Genomic DNA, 21,663 nt, shown 5'->3' with positions numbered 1-21,663 from the left:
CTGACATAACGCAGGCCGGTAAGAAAAAGACATTGCTTGGAGGGGGAATCATATTGCCTTACTATATCGTGGCATCGATTCTAAGCAAAACATGATCGCAGCAAAGGTCACTGTTGCGTTGCAAATATTCGTAAATCGTCTCTGGTTCATACTTTCGACTCTTGCTTCTTTTTGTCATAGATTAATCTGTAATTCTAATGTAATAGATTAATGCATCTGACTTCAAAATATAAGTACATTACAAACAATGTGAATTCGAAAATTTATGAAACTTTAACATTTTTTTCCAAGAGGACTGAGAAGATGATTTGCTATCCATAGTTTCTTTGAGTCTTTGCACTCGACGGCCTTTTCGGTCAGGCATAGCAGCAACTCGAGGTGATTTTGCGCGTATGTGACGAATGTCTTGTAGGTAATATAAAATGATTTTATACGAAAATTAACTTAAAAAAACATTATATTTTAATAATCTATATATATTTACATCTTTGAACATATCATTTTTTAATACTTGTCCTGTATTTTTTTTACGGTAATTTACAAAACATGTGCCAAAATGCATCCTTGGCTTGTCGGGAAAAGTATCGCAATAATAAGTTGTTTCGTGTCTTTTTCCTGCTTTGTTTCGGTAAGAACACACCTTACAATCCTTTCTTAAAATTACATGGAGCTCTCCATTTAACCGAATTTCATCACAATTAGCAGCCGACGTTGAAGCTCGATCTCACGATTGTCGAATATCTCCTCTCAACTGGTCTACTAAAGTTTTTATAAATCGCAGGTGGTTCAGTGGCCTTTCGTTCTTTTGCTTTTTTATACAATATATGAATTAATTAAAGAAATTTCCAAATCCATTTTTTTAGAGCTTCTAAATTTACAAAACTATAATACTTCTGGCACGATCGTCGAATCTGAACTAACGTCGGAGACGTTGCCAGAACCATAGTTTTGGAAGGATTTGAGCATAAGTATTTCATCTCCATCTTTTAAAGTGTAACACTTCACACTTCATAATAAACAATATAAAGAGCTAAGGAATCTATTTACGAACCAATACTGTGTTCTCATCAATTGGAGAAGTCGAAATCTAACATAAACAGGGACTGTCACCTCTCACTCTCCTTTCGATTTGCTACACGGAACGCCATAGCGACTGAGAATCGTCTCTCGAGTGCAAAGGTTTAATACTTATAACGAGTAAAATATGATGCAGTAAAAAAATTCGACCTTGAAATTCAAGATCAAAGTCAATATTGCCGCTAACTTTTTCGTAAATCTTCACCGAGCTAGAGTTTCACAATAGAATAACCCTACGATGCTCGTGACAAATTATTTTCAGACACCGTGTACATCGAGAATATAAGAGATTAGCTTTAAAAATTATAGTTTTAGTAATATTTTTCAATTTTTGTTTTTAAATCAAATTCTGTTCTCACGTCATTTACATTTTGTACTATGCAAATATGTTAGAAATAATCGAATATTTTAGAGAGGGAAATAAATGACATACACATTAAATATAGCATTGACGTACTTCTGTTAGTATTTTGTTATAATTATTACAAAACACAAGACATTCCTTTCCTTATTTACATATGTACACAGTATCTTTTAGAATTGATAAATTTTTTGCTATTATTAACCTTCTAATTAGAAAACATGAATGAAAATTTCCATATAAAAATAGCAAAAATAAATTCTTTAATTAATAATAATTTCAATTTCAATTCTATGTTTATAGAATCTGTGTGTGTGTGTATAAAACACGCAACAGATATTGATAAGTAAAGAAAATTAATTATTCAATTATTTATTAACACGTTTGTTACCATCATAATATATGTGTTTGTGTGCATATGTATGTATGTATGATGTATATACTATTCTGAGAGACCACTGTGACAGATATGATTTTTTATTTTCAAATTACATAAATAAGTAAAATGTATAAATTCTGAATTTTATAGCTAGAAACTAGTATCACGTCTGTGTCATATCATATAATGTTTGCTCTGTCTATTTAGTTTAGTATATTGTGTATGTGCATAAATGAAAATGTGTGGCATAGTGTGTAAGACTAGTGAAGCTAAAGGACGATAGATGTTTCACATGCCGCGTGGTAGCGAACATGTTAAAGAAAATAATTATACATAGACAGTCACGATAATAGAACAAATGTTTTAAATGCATATATTGAATTTGTATATTTTCATAAATGGATAAAAATATTTACCAATTTTAAAACGAACTGGACATGCAGAAGAAATGTGCAATGTATGGTGATAAGTATAATTCACAAGAAAATAAAGTTTGAAATGTTTTTTGATGAATATGAAATGGTTTATGTTCAGTCACGATGTATCACGTGAGAAAATGCCACTAATTAATAGAAAAATAGTATGTATTTGTACTTTTTATAAGTAAGACATTATGAAATTTTGTTTAAAATTATAAGCTTTTTCGTTTTCCAGACATAAGTAGAAAGACCAATTAAAAGGACCATTGGATTTTACTCCAAGGCCCGTCCCCTTACATAAATTCATTATGTGAAAAATTTTAATGTGCCTTCTATAACGATAAAGGCCAATGAAACTTTGAATTTGTTCATTAATTATTGAGGATTAAAAGGGGAAATCGAAGATTGCATAAAATATATTAGGTGTATTTTTTGTTCCGAAAGATAAGTATAACAATAGAGAATAAATCTGTTGTTTGTACGTTTCCTAACATAAGATTTATGTTAAAAAAATGCCATATATTTTGGACTAACTACAGATAAAAATATATGACATTTTTTTAATTAGAAATATAATATATCAAATGAAATTTATATCTCTGTACCTTCCCAGAAAATGGAATTATTGCTCATTTATAAAATATGATAATTTTTTCAATCATGAATTGTAATGAGATACAACTATTCTTGATGAAGCTTTGCTAATGTATGTCTTACTTTCTGCAAAACCCCAGTCATTTGTTCATACTTACCTGTCGAATCAGGTAAGTTCTCAAAATTAATTAAATTGCAAATATTCTTTGAAAATTTTTCAGATGGTGGCAATTTGTTATACGGAGACGTACTCTGTAATACAGGTGTACCAAAGTCAATAGACTTCACACTTCCATGACTTGTATTAATTCCATTTTGACGGATACGATTTGATTCTGGAGTAATTTCATTATTAGGTGGTGGCATATCAGATTTTGATACTGAATTCAAAGAATTGCTTTTTGATGAAATATCTGAGTTTGATTTCTGGAGTTCTACAAGCAGTTGCTTTTTCATGTTCTCCAATTCGGATAACGACGGAGAATTCGCTCGTAAAGAAGGCGATGTAGTGTCTTCCTGAAATGTTTTGTACAAAAATGTTTATCTCATCTTTTAATACACGCTACGAAAATACTTTATCCTTCTCCTTATCCTTCTATAATTAATACTGGACGAAATGCTAAATGTATGTAATATCTTTTATACGTACTAATGCTTCAGAAAATTGTAATTCTTGAGAATGATAATCTGAATCCTCAGATATTGATGTTGATTGTAATAATAGTGGTTCTGATGGTTTTGCAGAAGATTCTTGTGGTAATAGTGGTTCTGATGGTTTTGCAGAAGATTCTTGTGGTAATAGTGGTTCTGGCGGTTTTACAGGGGAGTCCCGTGGCAGCGGCGGTATAAACAGCCCATTAGTAGGTACGCATTCTACTGGACTATCTACTTAATACAAAATAAAAATGTTTTTATAACATATACATTTAATTAGTAGAATACGTGAATTTTGAAAGAATTGTTGTGTGTGAATATACAGTTTCTGTACCTTCTACATCCTCAATTTCCATTTCAGTAGGTTCTGGAACTGGACTGTCTTTTGATGTATTACTAAAAACTTTGAGTTTTTTTCTCTTATATCCATCATCTGCCATTCTTCCTTTTAAGTTTGACAACATTCTTTGTTTGCTATGAAAAGTCAACATTGTTGATACAGAATATTTCCCATCCTCCTATTGTTCATAATAAATGTTTAGTATGTTTGATTTTGTAAAAATCTATTACTTTTATAAAATTTACTGTTGCTTACATCCCAAGTACCAGGTGGAGCTGGTACATTAAAACCAGGAAAGTCATATATTTTCTTTATATCATATTGATCTCTGTCTCTTTCTTCAACGATATGTCCTAGTTCATCATTAGGATCTTCTTCTGCAATGCCATCAGAATTGAATAGGGACAAACCAGAGTGTTGCAAACGTGCTTCCTCTAACCATCCTGGAGGATAGCCAAGCTTCCTCATTCTAAGAAAATTATTTTTATATACAAAAATTAAGATTAATAAACATCATACAATCCATATTTGTAATCTGTTTACATTTAACAAATTAAATGCTTTTCTTAATTTTATTCTATTACCTATGATTTTTTAAAAATTATAACATGAAATTTAATTAGTTACCTATATATATGTCTAGGTAATTCATTACTTCTGAGACCTAGTGCATTACGTAAATTGTTACTTAATTGACCAGGGATTATATGATCAAATCTATGATTATTTCCCAAATGATATCTAACACCTTTTGAATTTCCTTTCATATTGAAATTTTTTCGATTTGCTTCTATAGCAGTATAATTTCGTGGTTCTGTACAATCTCGTAAATTATGATTTCCCGAACAATTAAAACACATAAACCTTTGTGAGTTACCCCCTGGATATTTACTTGATTTGAATTTTGTATCATCAAACACATTATCACATAATATATATTTCTAAAATAATAAATAATAACATTAAAACAATAAGAGTAATTAACAATTTAGCTATTCGGAGCAATCAGTATTAAATAGTTTTTTCTTATATGTAAATATTGAACAATACAATAAAAAAACAGACCCTACTATAAGATGGAACATCAAATTCATCTCCAGGTCTTGGCTGTTTATCTACAGTAAATAATGTATCACATATTATATCCTGACTATCATCACTCCCTGTCGTAATATCGATAGACTGACTTATAGAGTCAGTATCATTATCCCAAACTTCTAACGTTAAACCATTATCATTTTCTTGACATTTAATCTTGGAAGATACTAACTCCTCTAGAAACACTTTTATTCTTTTACTATATTGCCTAAAAAATTCAATAAAGGAAATGGAATTAAAAGTTACCTTGATAAAAAACAATTAATTACATTAAAAACTAGTTACATACTATCATTTTAATGTATTTACTAAGTGATGCAACTCACTTAGGACCAAAATAACTTATTTTATCATATATAATTAAAATGATTATTTTATATATAATAACAAATTGAAATAAAGAACGACACTGATATATGTATGTTTATTCAGCCATTATTCAGCTTATGTCGTTTTAGGTTATATAAACAAGTATTAAATTTACCCGTTCTACCCGAAAATTTATAAAGAATAATATATATATATATATATATATATGTACATATGTACATATATTATATATCAATAGCAAATAACAATTTTTTACCATGCAATGTTTTCATCTCGAAACATAACCTTCAAAAGTGGTGTCGATGAACTCTCACTATCGCAAGTTTCCATTGTAGATGCATTTTTATTATTATCCATGTAATTATTGGTTACGTTCATCTTATCCGCATCGTTGTTCGGTAATGAATTTTTCTCAATTGAACATTCACTTTGGTCATTGTCAGTAATATTGATATCTTGGCTTGAGTCTAAATCAATCACCTCTTCGTCGGTGTCGTTGATGATAATCGTTGAATTCATGGAAATACTATCGATTCTGATACGAAAACATAGATAAAACTATTTTATATTATGAACGTATGATCTTTTGTTGTGTGAAGCAAGTTTCCCTCCTTCGATCTTCCACCTCAACGAAAACACGACGCTTCAATCTTATCAAGTTTTCTAAACGCAATAAAACTTAACTGTAGGGGCGCTCTCATTCGTGTGCAGATAAGCATGGAGTAGATTTTCACGAATTTCATTATTCGGTATGACAAATTTTTTTAAACGAGCAATCTTTTTATTGATAATTATTTGTCATACAATAATTTTAAGCATGACATAAAATCATAAAAGGTATAAGTTTTCCAATGAATTTTAGCGGTCTTATATTAATATCTTTCATCATCACTTAGTAGAAAAGAATATTTTGTTCGCACATTTCAAAGTGGTTAATCACTATATATTATTTGAAATTTTTTTATCATAAAGTATAAAAAATTATTAATAATACATGACATTGATATATTATACTTACATTTGCAAATCGAATATTTTATTGCATATTTCAATTTTATTCGTATTCGTTTGTTCGATCATAAAGTGGTGCCGTTGTCAAAATGAATGATCAATTATACTTTAAAATGAAAGATTAACCATTTTAACATGATTGTTAAAAAAAATTATGTTTTCAAAATTCAAATGAAATCTCTGATAAATGTTACAATGCCTTTTTTAGAACTCATTAAAACTTCATACATTAAGCAGAGAATAGGGAGCTCGAAAAGAAATGGTTTGCGTTATGCCATTTTTAGCCCTCAAAGCAAAGGACTTTTCAAAAGTCATTACATTGGTGAATGGAAGGACGACGTAAGAGAAGGCATAGGTAAAGAAGTGGACAGGTATATTAATTATGATATGAACTAAATATTTTAGAATGATCAAAATAAAATTTGTTCAATGTAAATAATTCAGATAACATTGTCAGAAAAAATTACGCAAATATAATATTGTATTTTGCAACAATTAAATGTTATGGTATAATATATTTTAATCTATTGCGGCTTTCAAAATATATAAAATTTGTGTTACAGTCAATGAGTTAGAACAACTGCTGTAAGTAGTTCTGAATAAGGATAATCATTTGAAATATTTATTTTTATTTGTACAGTGTCTTCTGATATTTTTCACATGTTCGAAAACAATTTCAATTTCGTTTGAAATTTCATAGAGATGGATGGATGTACAATGGTAGCTGGCTCAATGATAAAAAACATGGTTGCGGTATTTTGAGCAAAATTTCAAAAGAAGACCATACTATTCATCGGTATTATATTGGCCAATGGGTGGCTGGAAAAAAGCAAGGATTCGGGCATAACTGGTTCGAAGATGGTTCTTACTATGAAGGTGACTTCTGTCGAAATAAACGACATGGTTATGGCCGTATGTGGCATTGTAATGGAGATTATTACGAGGGCGCTTGGAAGGATGATTTTTACCATGGCATGGGATTACTCGTTAAAGGTTTCCTAATTGATGTCATCTGTTCTTTTTACAACCGACCTTAATAATGTTTCGGCTATAAATAACGAATAACTTATCGTTATTTTCCAATACACTAATTAAAAGTGGGTGAGATGTTTAACTTTTGCAGAAAATGGCAACAAATATGAGGGTCAGTTTATTAAGGGCAAGAAAGAAGGTTACGGCACATTTTATCACATAATTACCGGTCAAGAGCAGCGTGGTTTCTGGACAAATGATTGGTTCATAAACGGAACCATGTCAGATGCAGATTTTCGACAATCTGCAACTCGTCCAACACCATATCCTATTCCGGAAGTACGTAACGATTATAAGTAAATTATCAACATTATTGTAAAATTTTTATTCATTGATTATAATTTTTATTTGGTTCAAAGCTGAAAGTGATAACGGATATTAACAATGCTCAAGATACTTCGGAAACTATATATGATAACAAAAAGGGGGAATCCTTTTTCACTGAACCTTTTTGTAAGAGAGCATCGAAGCGTATAGTTCCGAATATATGTGTGTCCATAAACACGTGCCCTTGTTTAAATTCCGTTTTATGAACATATATTCTTACAGTTTAAAATAACACGTAATACAGAATGAGTCGATGTTATTTGTATAATTTATTCTAGCAAAAGTACTTCAATTTTGCATATATTTCTTTCTATCAACATATGTATACACGTATAAACCATTTGTTCGCAATAAAAGCTATGTACAATAATTTAATTGCCGCTTCTTTAGCGACGGCAGTAATTTTGTACAGACAGAGACAATAAGACTGAAAATTATTTTGTCTCCGCGTAAAAAGCTTTTCAAACGTTACTTGAGCACGGGACTTATTGTGTGAAAAGAAATAAACGAACAACATAAAAAGAACTGTGAATAATACCGCACGAGAGGCATGTTTTCGAACAAAGTAATAATAAGTACATTCAATGCGAGCTAGTCACGCATTGTCAATGGAAGATATAAACCCCCATTCAAGACTGTTGCTTTTTGAGCCATAGCTAAGGATACGTTATACAATAAATCTTATCGCGTATCATTGCTCTTATAGGTTAAGTCGCTACGCGAGAAGGGGAATGTTTCACTTTTATACATACATATATCCTTTCACCAAAAATTACTTTTCAGTACGTGTACAAATTCATTGCGATATAGTTAAACATCGGTAGCAATATATCGCTTCGCTCGCTGAAAAAAACAGGTGTTCCCTTTCAAACTTGTCGCATGTAGGCGAATAAAAGTGTTGAGAAATATTATAGACAGTCATTTCTGATGTTTTCAATACAGTACCAATCCTCATCTTCATAACCCATTCTAATCTATCGTTTGAATTGTTTTAATACGTAATAACATGTATAAGCTAAACAATGCAGCATATGCAGATAATTAGAGATTCATTATCCTCCACTCAGAGAGGTTATCACATTGTAAAAGTAACACAGATCATGGGTTGTGCTTTACCATGTTCAGACTACGTGCGTCACGCCAGCGGTCTGTAGTAAATTCACACCATTTCTACCTTCAACATCGGTTGACTCTATTTGTTCTTTAAGTAACTCCAGTTCTCTTATACCGGACACAGTGACTTCGTATTTGTGGGCCACTAAGCTCCGATAAAAATGTATCGCAAATGCGAGGAAGATTATTAGTACTGGTATTAACACGATACAAGCAGACCAAGCGGCCACTTGTGAAAAGTCATAGAACTTCACCCAACAAAGTATAGCAATTTCCAATAAAAATAGTAAAAGTCCTAGAAGAGTAGAAAACGCCCATGCCACTTCGATGTACCAGTGTAGACGTTCGTGTGGAGATTCGTGTACTAAGCTTATGCTATGCAGATTGCATACAGCTTCGATGTTCGGCAAAATACACGTTGATATCATTAAAGCTAACATGTGAACCGCAACCAACAACGTAGTACACACGGCGAAGGCGATTAACATCTCTGAAGGTACTTTCGTATCGGAATTCAACTGTACTTCCACCATAGCTACCTGTAAAGGAAAAATATTTATTTATTAATATCTATTAATATATATTAAAATGTGTATGAAATATTTAACAGTGAGTTTATAATCTGTGTAATGAAATCAATTGCTCAGAGTTATTTCCCTTATTGTTATATGTAATCGTCCTTTTTAAAATAATTTTACAATATTTTTATGCAGAATTAATTCAATTCTAGACTAACTATTTATATATAAATTAGAAAATAAATATTAACTTTACTGTACCCCTAAGTTTTAAGAAATTCTATTAATGCTAAATAATATTGCGGGGATATATCTCTTCTTGTTCCTGAACTCATTTTTAACAAATTATAATCTACGTTACTGTTATCAATATTCTTCCCTTGACTGTTCCCTTTGTTCCCTTTACTATTGTACTGTTATTATCACAATGTGAATTTATTAAGTCTGTTATTTTTTACAATGGAGAACAAAAAGCTAAAACCTAAAAAAAAGTATTGTTCTAAAGTTTTGATGATTCAGAGGTATTTTGGATTACCGAAAAAGAGATTTATTAAAATATCCAGTTATGTACCATGGCAAAGCCGGAAAGTAGAGCAGACGTCTTGCTCGACGCTTTAAGTTTCGCTCGACTGAGCTGCAGTTTTCTCCAAGAGAGATAACCCGGCGTGTGAAGGCCATCTCCCGACTGCGACATCTTTGACTGGTTGACAGAAAAGAATAACAGACAATATAGAGGGATTATTAACACAACGTTTGTAAAATAGAATTGAATGGAAGCGAATGGTTGCATAATATGCTTAATCGAAAACAGTACGCTAACTTGTGTCTCAAGTATCGCGTGAGCATAGTGACCAATTATATGATTCAATTGAAACTTCACTGATTTATACTATAATATTATAATTAATAATTATATTATATATTATATAATTATTGGTACATATATTATATATAATATACAATATATATTATATTGTATTGCCGTTTGTCTATTAAATTTTGTATCAGTAAATTTTTTCCCCTTTAAAATTTAATTAAGAAATTTCACATCTTTGGGAAAATCAGAAAATTGTTATATGGGATACTGATTTCTACAAAATGTTTAGGAAGTTATAAATATAAAAGTTGATTCATGGAAAGCCTGTATGTTGAGTATTAGAATAAATTATTTTTAAATTTGAATCACAATCATGAAACTTACACGTAAGTATCCTAACTATGTTTGCCGTTTTGAAATAGCGGGAGACCAACAACGGTGGTATCCATTCGGCATTTCAGAATCGTGCTACACCATCCGTATAGTAAAATCGTTGTTAAAAATACATCTAAGATAATTGCACATCTAGAGGTAATCAGCGTTTGGATAATTGGCGTTCAACTGTACAAACACGTAAGAAAGAAAGGCACGTACCGAAAGTAGATGGCAACGTCGGTGCCAACGGGAGAGCTTGCCAAAAGTCCTGTGTAGGACAAAAAACCAACGGGTGCTGAACCAAACAAATAACAAGGAAAATTAATGGAAAGCCTCTAGATACAACGCAAGAGAGAGAGATTCATCTAAATACTGATAGATTGAATCTGTGGGAAATCTGGCAAGCGACAGCACGATATAGTCAAGTACAATACACCAATGAAAGAAAAAACAGAATAATACAATCTTTCAACTAATTAGTAATTGTAGTAAATTGTTACAAAATGAAAATTTGTAATCTATATAAAATAAATCTAGAGAACGGAAAGATATATCCTTTTTACATCTAACTTCTATATTTACATAAATAATTTATAACTATATATAATTCTTGTTCATTTAAATCAGTGGAGTAAAATTATGAATTGAGATTACGGTTAGTCTTGTACACAACATATGTAATAAATCAATTCCTCTGAACATCGAATCACGCACATCCACAGTTAGTATACACATAATACTTTATACATCAAGCTTCCGCTAACGCAAAATTGTTTATACGTATTTCGTGTATGTCTGTATTTTATGTAAGTGAATTCGTTGCCGAGAACATTATCGTTAATTATGCGAGAATAATTATGCGATATAAATGATTATGTTTCATTATAAACTAAGGAAGCGACTGGTAGCGATATAATTTAAGAAACAGTTTCGATTGATCTTATCGGTATTTACAAGGATTCCATGAACGTTAGATAATATTCAATTTTCTGCTTCTCTGTCGACAACATGAGTATCTTCCAGGTAAAGATCATCAACGACTCTCATGAGTTTTAATACGTAGTACTTTGTTCACCCGATCGTAAATCGTCAACGGAATTGAGTTTTAAACAATGATATCAAGAGAGCATGATTTATCGAATCAAGGCGGGCAACAAACAAAATGATCTCTGACGTTCGAGTTCAATTGAATAGCAAACACATGGAGTATTCAATATACGTTATTGTTTGTAATCATAAAGTCTGCTGAATTTTATATTTCAATATTGGAGATTCTAAGGAGTTTTTTATTAATTCTTAGTGAGATAGTAGACGCTTGGCAATTCTGACTAATAGGATATGGAGACAGACGTAGAATTATCCAAAGCGAATTGGTTTCATGGATATGTTAATATTATTATATACGTATAATACATGGACGTTTGTCTTATTAAGGAGATTCACAATTTAATACTTTGAGGACCGACTACTCTGACAAGCATATAGTCTGAATTCCCGCTTGTTTTTTGAGCGATTGAAAAGATTCAAAACGACCAATATTATATCTAATATATTAATAACGGTTTCGTATTATCTAAGCACTAATATCGGCAATTAATACTAGTACATATATCGTCACCAAATATAGGCAGAATTAGCTGTAGTGGTACCGACAGTTTATTACGAATATCTCGAAAACTAAGCCTGAGCGGCGGTTATATGTATAGGAAAAAGTTCAAGTGTTGATTCCTACAAGGTGTTAAAAATTCATCGGAATCATTGATAAGATATGTTGATGAGATATCGATAATTACCATAAATTCATATGATTGTATTATATATTTATTATCACCTCAACATGCTTTTTTAATTTTCTTAAATTGTGAATGTGTACTTTATCAGCGAGATAGATGTCCATATGTTATACACATTAATACTAACATAGAACTCTTCAGATAATTCTACATCTTTCTTCCATGCAATTGTAATATATAAACAATTTTGTTCTATTCTAAAATTATTTACAAACACAAATATTCATAACATAATCATAACATCTGTAATACCCAGAATACATTATTTGACTACCATGCGGAACGTTTGAAGTCTCTTCTACAGCACATCAAAAGTATCAATATTTATATTTCAGCGATAAGATTCGCTGGAGTTGCTTGTAGTATCAAAGCCGGTTCAAAATGACCAAGCATCCGCTAATGCACATGCGGGTGAACGATATAATCCTAATAAACGAGAAAATAAACGAAAAAGTTGTCGCAGGTGAAAATTGTATATGTCAAAACGTACATATAAGGTGTTATGGAAGAAGACTACGAGATAACCGTATAATATCTAGCGTAATACCCGGAGAGAGATAAAAAGGAAACGAACTGCGAGATCAAAGAGACAAGGGGAGAATTACCGACCTGACAGTTGTGAAACCGCTTATGGAAGCAGTGACCGTCAGCGTTGCGCAGATGTGTGCGTGCCACGTGTACGTGGATGGGTAAGTGCGAGGAGGGGAGTACTGCTCCGTCCTCCGCGCCAAACACTGAATTGCGTCCAGTGCTTGTCGACCATATGGACATCAGGCTTGTTTCTTGCGTAGCTCTGATAAACGCTAAAACAAAAAAAGAGCGTTACATTAGATTATATGTAGATTTTGAAATAACGGTAACTAATTATTAAACTGCGGACATTTATACATTTATGAGAAATTTAAAAGTGCAAAATGTATACACAGAATGTACAGAATGTACAAAAGTATATAAAATATTGGGTTATTAGAAAAATTCGTAACGAGTGTTAAGAAACATTTAACTAGAATTAGACTTCCTATCATCTTTTTTCTGACAAACTGTTTGTCTTCTTACGTATGAATTCATTCAAATAGCTTTTATAGGAATCCAAAATATTTCACGAATTTTGTAAGTTATTAAATATTTCAAATAAAGTCTATACTACATTGTAAATTTAGAAAAATATAATATCTATATAAAATTATAACGTATTAAAAATAGGTCTCTATCAAAAATTATAATATGATTTTAATCAGCTATAGGAACAAAATTTAATAAATGCTATGTTACATTGTGTAATTTAATTTGTGTAATTTAATTTAAATCTAATTGTTTACATTGTGTAAATTTATTTTATGGTAATTATTTGTACCTGAAATTTAACTTTGGAAAGATTAAAAAATATCTTTATATATGAACAATATGCATAGATTAAATTTATTTCAATGCACTTGGCGAGGAATTATGTCAACTAAGAATCAACTTTTCATGACACGTGCATATTTTCTGTATAACATTCTATATGCGAGAACACACCTTAATGCAGTGAATGACATGTTTCTAAAGAGAGAAAGTGAATGGAGAAACTGGTTTCGGCGGGACAATTATTTCTTGACCCGTGATAATGTTGACCCAATCGTTTTTACTCCTTACATTTATGCTTTTTTCATTTTATTACTATATTCATTGCTTCTTTTAGTCGGCTAGTTGTACTGCGCATTGTTGGGAAAAAGACTAGCGGGTCTACACAGGGGCAAGGGAGCTACTGCGCTCTATTGTTTACCGTCACGCGTTGCTGTATTGTTTTACTTGTATTAGGTTGTCCAAAAAGTTTCTTTCGTTTTATAAGAAAATAATGGATGCACAACATTTTCCGTTTTATATTATTTTATCGAATTACGTATGATCCATTACGTTCTATCAAAATAAAGATCACAACGTTCGACAGATTAGTTTTCATGTTTGTATAAAGATGCGTCGTTGTGAAAGACGTGTCTGTAAAAGAAAGACACTTTTCGGACAACCTAATATATGTAACACTTTCGGGCAATACGCGTGCTTATCTTTATGATTGTGCTGAGTCTATAGAAAATAACGCTAATCTTCCTTTCATACAGTAGCTCACAAAAGTATTCAAACACTTATTGAGACTTTTTATAGATATACTATGTGTGTTATACGAAAAATTTTGAAATTTCATTAACACTGTAACAAGAGTCGATTATGATGATTATGTTGCTAAAGTTTGAAACAAATCTGAAAAAATACATAGAAGTTACAAAATGTTTAGTGCAAGTATATATATATATATATATATATATATATACTTATATATATATATATATATATGTATATATATATATATATATATACTTATTATATTTATATTTATAATATATACTTATTATATTATATATTTAGTATATATATATATATATATACTAAATATTTAATAGGATCATTTTGAACATTTATCAGCTACTTATGCTACGTATTAATCTTTTACTAAATGTGTGATATTTACGCAGTAAATGCATGTACTTGCATATAAATTTTCAGACTGATTCTAAATATGATCAATACAATCATGACAGTTGTATATCATTACAGTGTTAATAAAATTGCAAAATATTTTATATAACATATACGATATGAACATAAAAGTTTCGTAAATACATACATACTTAGTTCAGATATCTTCGTAAACTATTATACGATAGTGTGTATAACCTTCATCGTTGGACGGTCAATTAACGCCTTCGAGAAATAAAGTTCTCACTTTAACTTTACGTTCACAGTGACCGTGCAACATGTAGGAGACATGGAACGAGGAAAAAATGAGATTTAATTTAAAGAGATTTTGAATCTCGTCTGTATCATTTGCAACGGTCGTTAATAGCAATCGAATGATGGGGGCGCTGCACGCACAACGTTCTCTTTCATTTACGCGCTATTACGCAAACGATACATTTCCCGCAATCTTTTTTATCTAAACGCCACATAAAGGCCCGAGTATTGAGATACAAAGGTAATGTTTTCTTTTTTCCGTCTCATAGTTATCAATCGAATTGATTCAGCAATTGGTATATTTTCGTTTCGCTGGGTCATTGTACCAAGTAAAATCGTCACATATATATCGTAGCTAAAAATACGTTGGTACTTAAAAAGATAAGTAGCATTTCGGGTAAAAATAACTGAAACTAAAATTATCTATTGAAAACGAGAAATAAAGAGACAGTTACTTAATAGATAGGATGCTTCTTGTAACTGGACCAAGCCATAATTTTAAAATATGTAATAAGCAATACACGAAATTTTCATTGAGCAAAATTAAATGTTTTCGCGTAGTACGTCGTGTGATTATACGGAAGTGAAGGTGTTTCGAAGATTTCAAAGTAATCTCCATTTTTTAAAATTGTATATGCTTTCATATACAATTTGACTAGTGATTTATTTTAGTGAGTTTCAGAGACCAATTATGTACTTGCATATGAAACCAGTTTTTTCGCGTAACTATTCCCGCTAATTCAACCTTGACTGTGGTGTTGTTGAACAAAAAAAAAAAAAAAAAAAAAAAGAAAAAGTTTGTGGAGATTGGACCAAGATAAACAACGAGAGAAAAAGAGATTCTTCTCCAAGCACTTCGACAATGTTATTTTTTTTCGAATTATAAACATGCTCAAAGGTATTCGAACTATGTTCCTCTTTATAAATATCGAAAGATAACTTCAGCAACGAATTATATACATACTACAATGTTTAGATCCTTTCATATCTGAATTGCAAATGTAGTATAGTGTACATTAATCATCAGAGGTCTATCAATGGGTGCAAAGTATGCATTTTATGAAAAAGTGTATGGCATTGATTAGATAAACTGGATAAAAACCGTGGATTTCAAATACACATTTAAAAATAAGAATAAACCAGATGCTATACTGATTCTAATTATACATTTATATTTGCTTCATACTATTCTCATTATCTGTTTCAGAGGCAGCGAAGAAATCAAATGAATTCTAATAACACTCTTGAAATTCATTCATAGATTGTCATAAATATAAAAAGAAAAGTTCTTTTAGGTATAGAAAATAAAAAGAGAAATTCCTTTAGGTATAGTTTCCTACGAATGTTTATTGGAAACACTTGCAATGAAATTTTCCGTAAAAAGACCATAACGAATTGCCTACAATGCCATTGGGTATGTTGCAACTAATATAGTTCAGAGATACGTGCCAATATCACTAAAAATACAGGGACCGTAGAACGCATAGAGAGCTTGCTGTTACGGCTCACACACGAAATTAAATATTCACGCTGCTAAATCAGAGTGATATGTAAGTTGTTACTTGCAAAAAATGACTGACATAATCCGATACGCCCGACGAATATCTACATCACGTCATTATGCACGAATATGCACGAATATGCACGAGATTAACAAATTGCCGGGAACTTTGCGCTAGCATGTTCGTGTGTGTTTAAGATTTTATTTATTAAACACCAAAAGCACTCTTTGCCGTTTTTCAGAAAAGATTAAAAGAATTTATACTTATATCTTAATATAACCTGAAATTCTTTTGGTATATTGATGTATTTCTAGAAAGAATTAAAGAGATATAAAAGTATTGTAACTTATAAAAGTTCTAGGACGCCATGTAAGAAACTACAACCTTAAATTTTATCAATACAGGATCGATAAGATTGCAGGCCGTTAGTAATGTATATCAAGAAGATATACCTACGAGAGATTAATTTAATATTTAATATCTGTTCTTATGATTTCATGTAGATATAACAGGCGTATATGTTCTTTTGTGAGATTGTATTTTGTATTATTTGTTTACTTCCTGAAGGATTGTGTTATTTTTCCAAATATGTATTTGGCTCTATTAATACAAAATTTAATTTGAAACAAAATTGCTGGAGCTAATGTCTTCATTTTAATGTAAAAGATGTATGTGTACTTTTGTTACTGACTGTACATCTTGTCAAAATGAAACACAGGACAAGTATTAAGCAAAAGTTTAAAAATATGATATCATCATAAAATATAGAGTCTATTGTGACATAAAATAAGAAAAAGAGGAAATCGAGATTATTTCTTTATATATAGTTCAGGTCAACAAGTTGAACTAAAAACAAGGAAAAGAAAACCGCATAAATGTAAATAATTGTTATGTGAAATCAAATGAATTTAATTCATTCACATTCGTATACAAAGCAGCAGACATATTTCGATGAATAATTATAAATGTGCAAATGTATTTACCATTTTGGAGCAGTTTGGAGGAGTGTGCGGTTGAACGCGCGAACTCATAACGAAGATCAACAATCTACACTCTTCACGCAATAAAGGAAAAAAATAAAAAGAATCAGATGAAAAAGCACTTTTCGAGTTGAAGACACCAGTATTTAGTTTAATATCACGATAATGAAAAGATTGGATAACGAAAAATGTACTTGGCATACAACTAAATTACGTTAAATGACAGCAGTGAAAGACACCAGTATACTGAATAAGAACGCCGCGAAACGGCATCGACAAACATCAACGACAAACCACGAAGTTAGCCGACGATCGCCGAACATTTTCGGTCATCTGTGGGTAAGTTAGATTAACTACCCGAATGAACTTATAATTGAATAACATATGTAAATTAGATGCAAATTCCTTATTGCGTATGATTATTAATAAATCACAATATATATCTATCTAAATATTACTAGTTAATTAAATTCTTTTATTTAATTAGCTTATATACTACATATAATTAACATTATATTAATAAACATTTTAATATTATTAATACATAAATAAAATTTTTTTTTGTCAGATTTTCAACACTATGATTTTAAAATGATTATATGTTATATATATCTTATACGATATCCAAATGATGAATGTGAATGAAATTTGCTTATATAAGTTATTGATGACTTTAAACAGGTTTTTATAGCGTTATAATGAAACATTCTTTTCTATGCTAAAAATTCTATACTTATGATTTCCTTTCCATTTAGATCAATTACTTTCAAATGAAGATATATTACAAGGATCGCGTGTATTTGATTTGACGAATAAAGAGACGCACTTTGAAGGAATGAAAAGATTATTATTTTCAATGCAGTGAATAAATCAGTATAATAAATCAGGAACAGGATTTTCATTAGGATTATATCATAAATAAAGTTCTTTTAAATTTAAAATTGCATAAAATTTTTTAACGTTAATTTTTAATTATATATAAATACAATATCTATTAGTTTCACTTAACTTTTTTTAAATATATTTTCGGAATTTTTAAGGATTTTCGAAGATAAACTGAAAGCAATCACGTATCTTCTTGCAACAGCAATTGCAACAGCTTCGTTTACATCATACATCTACATCAAAGAACGGATGAAAATGTAAACTAATATTTGACCGATGTTAAAACAAATTTATCGTCCTTTTAACGATTTGTAAACATTTTTAACACCTCAAATTTTGTAACTACGTATAAAAGACTCATCAAACGGATAATAGGAAAACATATACAGTAGCTATAAGTTGCAACAGAAAGTTAATTTATGATATAGAAATTTTGGAAAGCTTCATTCTGAAACACAAGACTCGTAAAGAAGTTATAGGCGCGAAATAATTTCCGCTAAAGAAAACTGGGGAGCAATATAGCTGGTAGGTAATTTTACTTATGGGCTTCTCCTCATGGCAAGCGTCCAGGATCATTTCCATCGAAGAGAAACGCGTCGCCCGCAGTCATGGTCAGGGTATCCCTAACCTACTTGCATTGCTACCGACTGATCTATTTAAAACCTGATCCCTACAGTGAAAATTCACTTTGAAATGAAACTGTTCACTTGTTTTGATATTACCCTCGCTTCGACCGACATCAGGCGTGTGACTAACATGTTGATAATTTACTGATCATAAACAAATATAGTATGCTCAGAATGGTTTCTATTCTCTTTATGAAGTATGAGAATTTTACGTCATATTTATAATACCTCTCTTTTATATAATTGTCTAGAAAATTATCTGGATGATTATTTATAAACTTATTTATTATCTATCACTACTATTATTTAATTACTCATAGAAGTAAACATTACCTAAAAATTTGCCTACAGAGATTTTGGCGAACCTGTCCTTGATCGAAACAAAAACTCTTAACTGCGAGATTGATTTACAAGAAACCGTTCCAATATAAGGTACCTAAGCTTGATTTATCGCAGTTCGCAGGAATTCCGTCTGAAAAATCAATCGCCCCGAGGGAACGACAATTTTAGAATTCATTCTTGCACCGTTTTAAAGATATCCAATAATAACCATGGAAAAATATTTTAATCCCTAGATATAAAATTTACTTAGCTAAATATAGCAATCATAAAGTTTCACGTAACTTATCTGCTTTTGTTCTCTACTATTTTACCCAACATCTTAGAGGATTATTATATTGACTACAAATTAAATAAGACAACAAAGAGCATATTCCGCAGGAGCAAAAGAGTTTCATGATATAGTTGAAACAATTAATTAGTCGGCAATGCACATTGAAGAAGTGTGATGCGCGTAAAGATTAATTGCAAGAAATCGTACCGAGTTGTTAAGCCCATTACCTCGAGATATGAATGTCCTAGAATCTCAATTAATAACGTCATTCGTTTGTGCGCCGCCTTTTCGTTATAGAATTTCTGCGAATTTTCAATGGGAAGTTCTTATTTTCTTATTATTGCATTCCTCGTGTTCATAACAGATTATTCACGGTATCCTGTTATTACCTGGGAATCATTGACTGCACGCCGGTTTCTATACAAATTTAGAAATATAGCAATGTCGGATGATTGGATCTAGGAAATTCTACATTTTGTTTTGGATAGTATTTTTATCACGGAATGATAAAAAATTGTAATATGGTAGAATTAGAAGAACAAAATGGAAGAATTAATTACAGAAGAATATTATAGATTCCACTAATGAAATATTAATAATATCATATATGTAACATTGCAATCATGAAATCGTTATAATAAAAAAGGTACTGTTGATACCGATGTATATCAACTCTAAGCTATCCTAGATGATAAGAGAGATGAGCATATGATCAATAATTTGTAGAACTTTCGTAATTGTTAAAGAACAAAACGAACAGTAGCAAATAGGTGTACGTAACATCATCGCAAATACATAATACCATGTTGTTATCGTCGAAATAAGGAGAGTGAAGAAAGTTTCGTGACAATATTTTTTCAAGGTAGATTTTAAATCATGAAACATGTAGCCTGAATAAAATATAACTTAAACTTGCAAAATAAAGCATCAAAAGTTCCATTTGAGTTTTATTTCAACTTAAGGTCCTTACTATAATTTAATGTTTTATTGAATTCGAACAATCTCTAATATTCCAGATATTCGAAATGAATATGTACGTGTAAAAGTAGAAAACTAAGTCGATCACGTACGTATGTATCTATAACTTCCTAATACTGAATTCGTTATATACAAAACATCAATATTTATTCTAAAGAATGTGCAAAAATAGAAGAAAAAAGAAATTATAAATTCGCCGAATCACTTACAAGAACCGTACTCAGCTCGTCGACGGGTTTCCATGTTAATAAGCAGCACACTATTTAATATAGGAATTCCAATAATTTAGCACCAATAGCTCTTTAGAATTTCTTACCAGAAAGTATATACAAACGACACAAGAAAATTGTTTCTGCTCTTCGAGCGAGTGAAGAAGCACTTTCTTCGTCACTTGTCCAGATATTTATCTAAATTCCCACTCGCGACTCGACTTTATCATGACATTAGTAAGCCGGCAGATATCTGTTTGTTTATTTTCCTTGGCTTAATATCATTTGTTTCTGCAATTACAATAATTCTGTAATTTTACGAAACTGAATTGTGCATTCATGTTCCTCGGCAGACAACTATGGAATATGAACGAAAACTGATTGCGTGCGTGAGACGGCGCTAACTGTATCACTGGATCGCTTCGATAAATTATATTTATCCTCCTCGGTTTAGACGACAATGTGTCCCCACTCGGGAGCGGGAATATAACATGGACACACCCTTTCACCCGAAGATGGGATGAACGATGGAAAATCACGGAAGAATAAAAAGATTGAACGAGAGGAATGCCAGATGTGCCCAATGTCGTTGAATGTTATTGTACATATATAGTACTTAACTAATCACGGTACGATGTGGAATATCTCGTTTCAGAGAGTTCGAGAGAAAGGTATACCTTTTAAGAACTAGACTTTCCTACCTTTCGATATTTCCTCCGGAACAATGTCGCCTAACGTTTAGTTTTCCCGAAACTATTTTTTCCAATAATTTTCGCGTGACAAACTTTGAGATATGGTATGACTGTGTTATGTGATATGCTGATGTGTAGATGTTGGATGGAATAGTGTGGAGATGTTACTGG

The 21,663-nt window shown here is 31.1% G+C and overlaps 3 protein-coding genes and 1 long non-coding RNA gene across 4 annotated transcripts; 2 read left to right on the top strand and 2 right to left on the bottom strand.

Annotated features, from left to right (window-relative positions):
* Window positions 1–2,646: 2,646 nt before the first annotated feature.
* Window positions 2,647–5,957, bottom strand: LOC138179907 (zinc finger CCHC domain-containing protein 8 homolog). Its single transcript, XM_069113171.1, has 7 exons — window positions 5,509–5,957; window positions 4,890–5,130; window positions 4,452–4,765; window positions 4,080–4,293; window positions 3,819–4,002; window positions 3,480–3,715; window positions 2,647–3,346 (listed from the first exon to the last, which is right to left on the bottom strand). Exons 1-7 carry the CDS (start codon window positions 5,769–5,771, stop codon window positions 2,918–2,920), a joined length of 1,881 nt encoding a protein of 626 aa, XP_068969272.1. The 5' UTR covers window positions 5,772–5,957; the 3' UTR covers window positions 2,647–2,917.
* A 461-nt stretch (window positions 5,958–6,418) lies between these two features.
* Window positions 6,419–8,380, top strand: LOC138179927 (MORN repeat-containing protein 3). The gene is made up of 4 exons (XM_069113210.1): window positions 6,419–6,635; window positions 6,941–7,256; window positions 7,387–7,574; window positions 7,655–8,380. The coding sequence occupies exons 1-4, from the start codon at window positions 6,435–6,437 to the stop codon at window positions 7,826–7,828; spliced, it is 879 nt and encodes a 292-aa protein (XP_068969311.1). The 5' UTR covers window positions 6,419–6,434; the 3' UTR covers window positions 7,829–8,380.
* LOC138179918 (calcium release-activated calcium channel protein 1) lies at window positions 7,873–21,199 on the bottom strand. The gene is given in 6 exon segments (XM_069113190.1): window positions 7,873–9,274; window positions 9,825–9,953; window positions 10,665–10,727; window positions 10,729–10,740; window positions 12,848–13,041; window positions 20,801–21,199. Coding segments are annotated over 6 exon segments (963 nt in total). The 5' UTR covers window positions 20,835–21,199; the 3' UTR covers window positions 7,873–8,743.
* LOC138179934 (uncharacterized) lies at window positions 16,770–18,376 on the top strand. The gene is made up of 3 exons (XR_011173165.1): window positions 16,770–17,828; window positions 18,058–18,170; window positions 18,245–18,376. It is a non-coding gene; the product is annotated as an uncharacterized LOC138179934 (long non-coding RNA).
* Window positions 21,200–21,663: the final 464 nt, after the last annotated feature.

Source organism: Bombus flavifrons, chromosome 5 (genome assembly GCF_040668555.2).
Source record: "Bombus flavifrons isolate JBK064 chromosome 5, iyBomFlav1_principal, whole genome shotgun sequence".
Lineage (NCBI taxonomy): Eukaryota > Metazoa > Arthropoda > Insecta > Hymenoptera > Apidae > Bombus > Bombus flavifrons.
This window is presented reverse-complemented; position numbering and strand designations above follow the sequence as displayed.

What these genes read in the sequence shown, in the direction of transcription:
- LOC138179927 (XM_069113210.1), top strand. Translation starts at nt 6,435, where the DNA reads ATGAAATCTCTGATAAATGTTACAATGCCTTTTTTAGAACTCATTAAA. An exon ending in CATGGGATTACTCGTTAAAG is followed by an intron (nt 7,257 to 7,386) that starts GTTTCCTAATTG and finishes TAACTTTTGCAG; the next exon opens with AAAATGGCAACAAATATGAG. An exon ending in CACCATATCCTATTCCGGAA is followed by an intron (nt 7,575 to 7,654) that starts GTACGTAACGAT and finishes TTTGGTTCAAAG; the next exon opens with CTGAAAGTGATAACGGATAT.
- LOC138179907 (XM_069113171.1), bottom strand. Translation starts at nt 5,771, where the DNA reads ATGAATTCAACGATTATCATCAACGACACCGACGAAGAGGTGATTGAT. An exon ending in TTACCTAGACATATATATAG is followed by an intron (nt 4,294 to 4,451) that starts GTAACTAATTAA and finishes TAATTTTCTTAG; the next exon opens with AATGAGGAAGCTTGGCTATC. An exon ending in GGAAATTGAGGATGTAGAAG is followed by an intron (nt 3,716 to 3,818) that starts GTACAGAAACTG and finishes TGTATTAAGTAG; the next exon opens with ATAGTCCAGTAGAATGCGTA.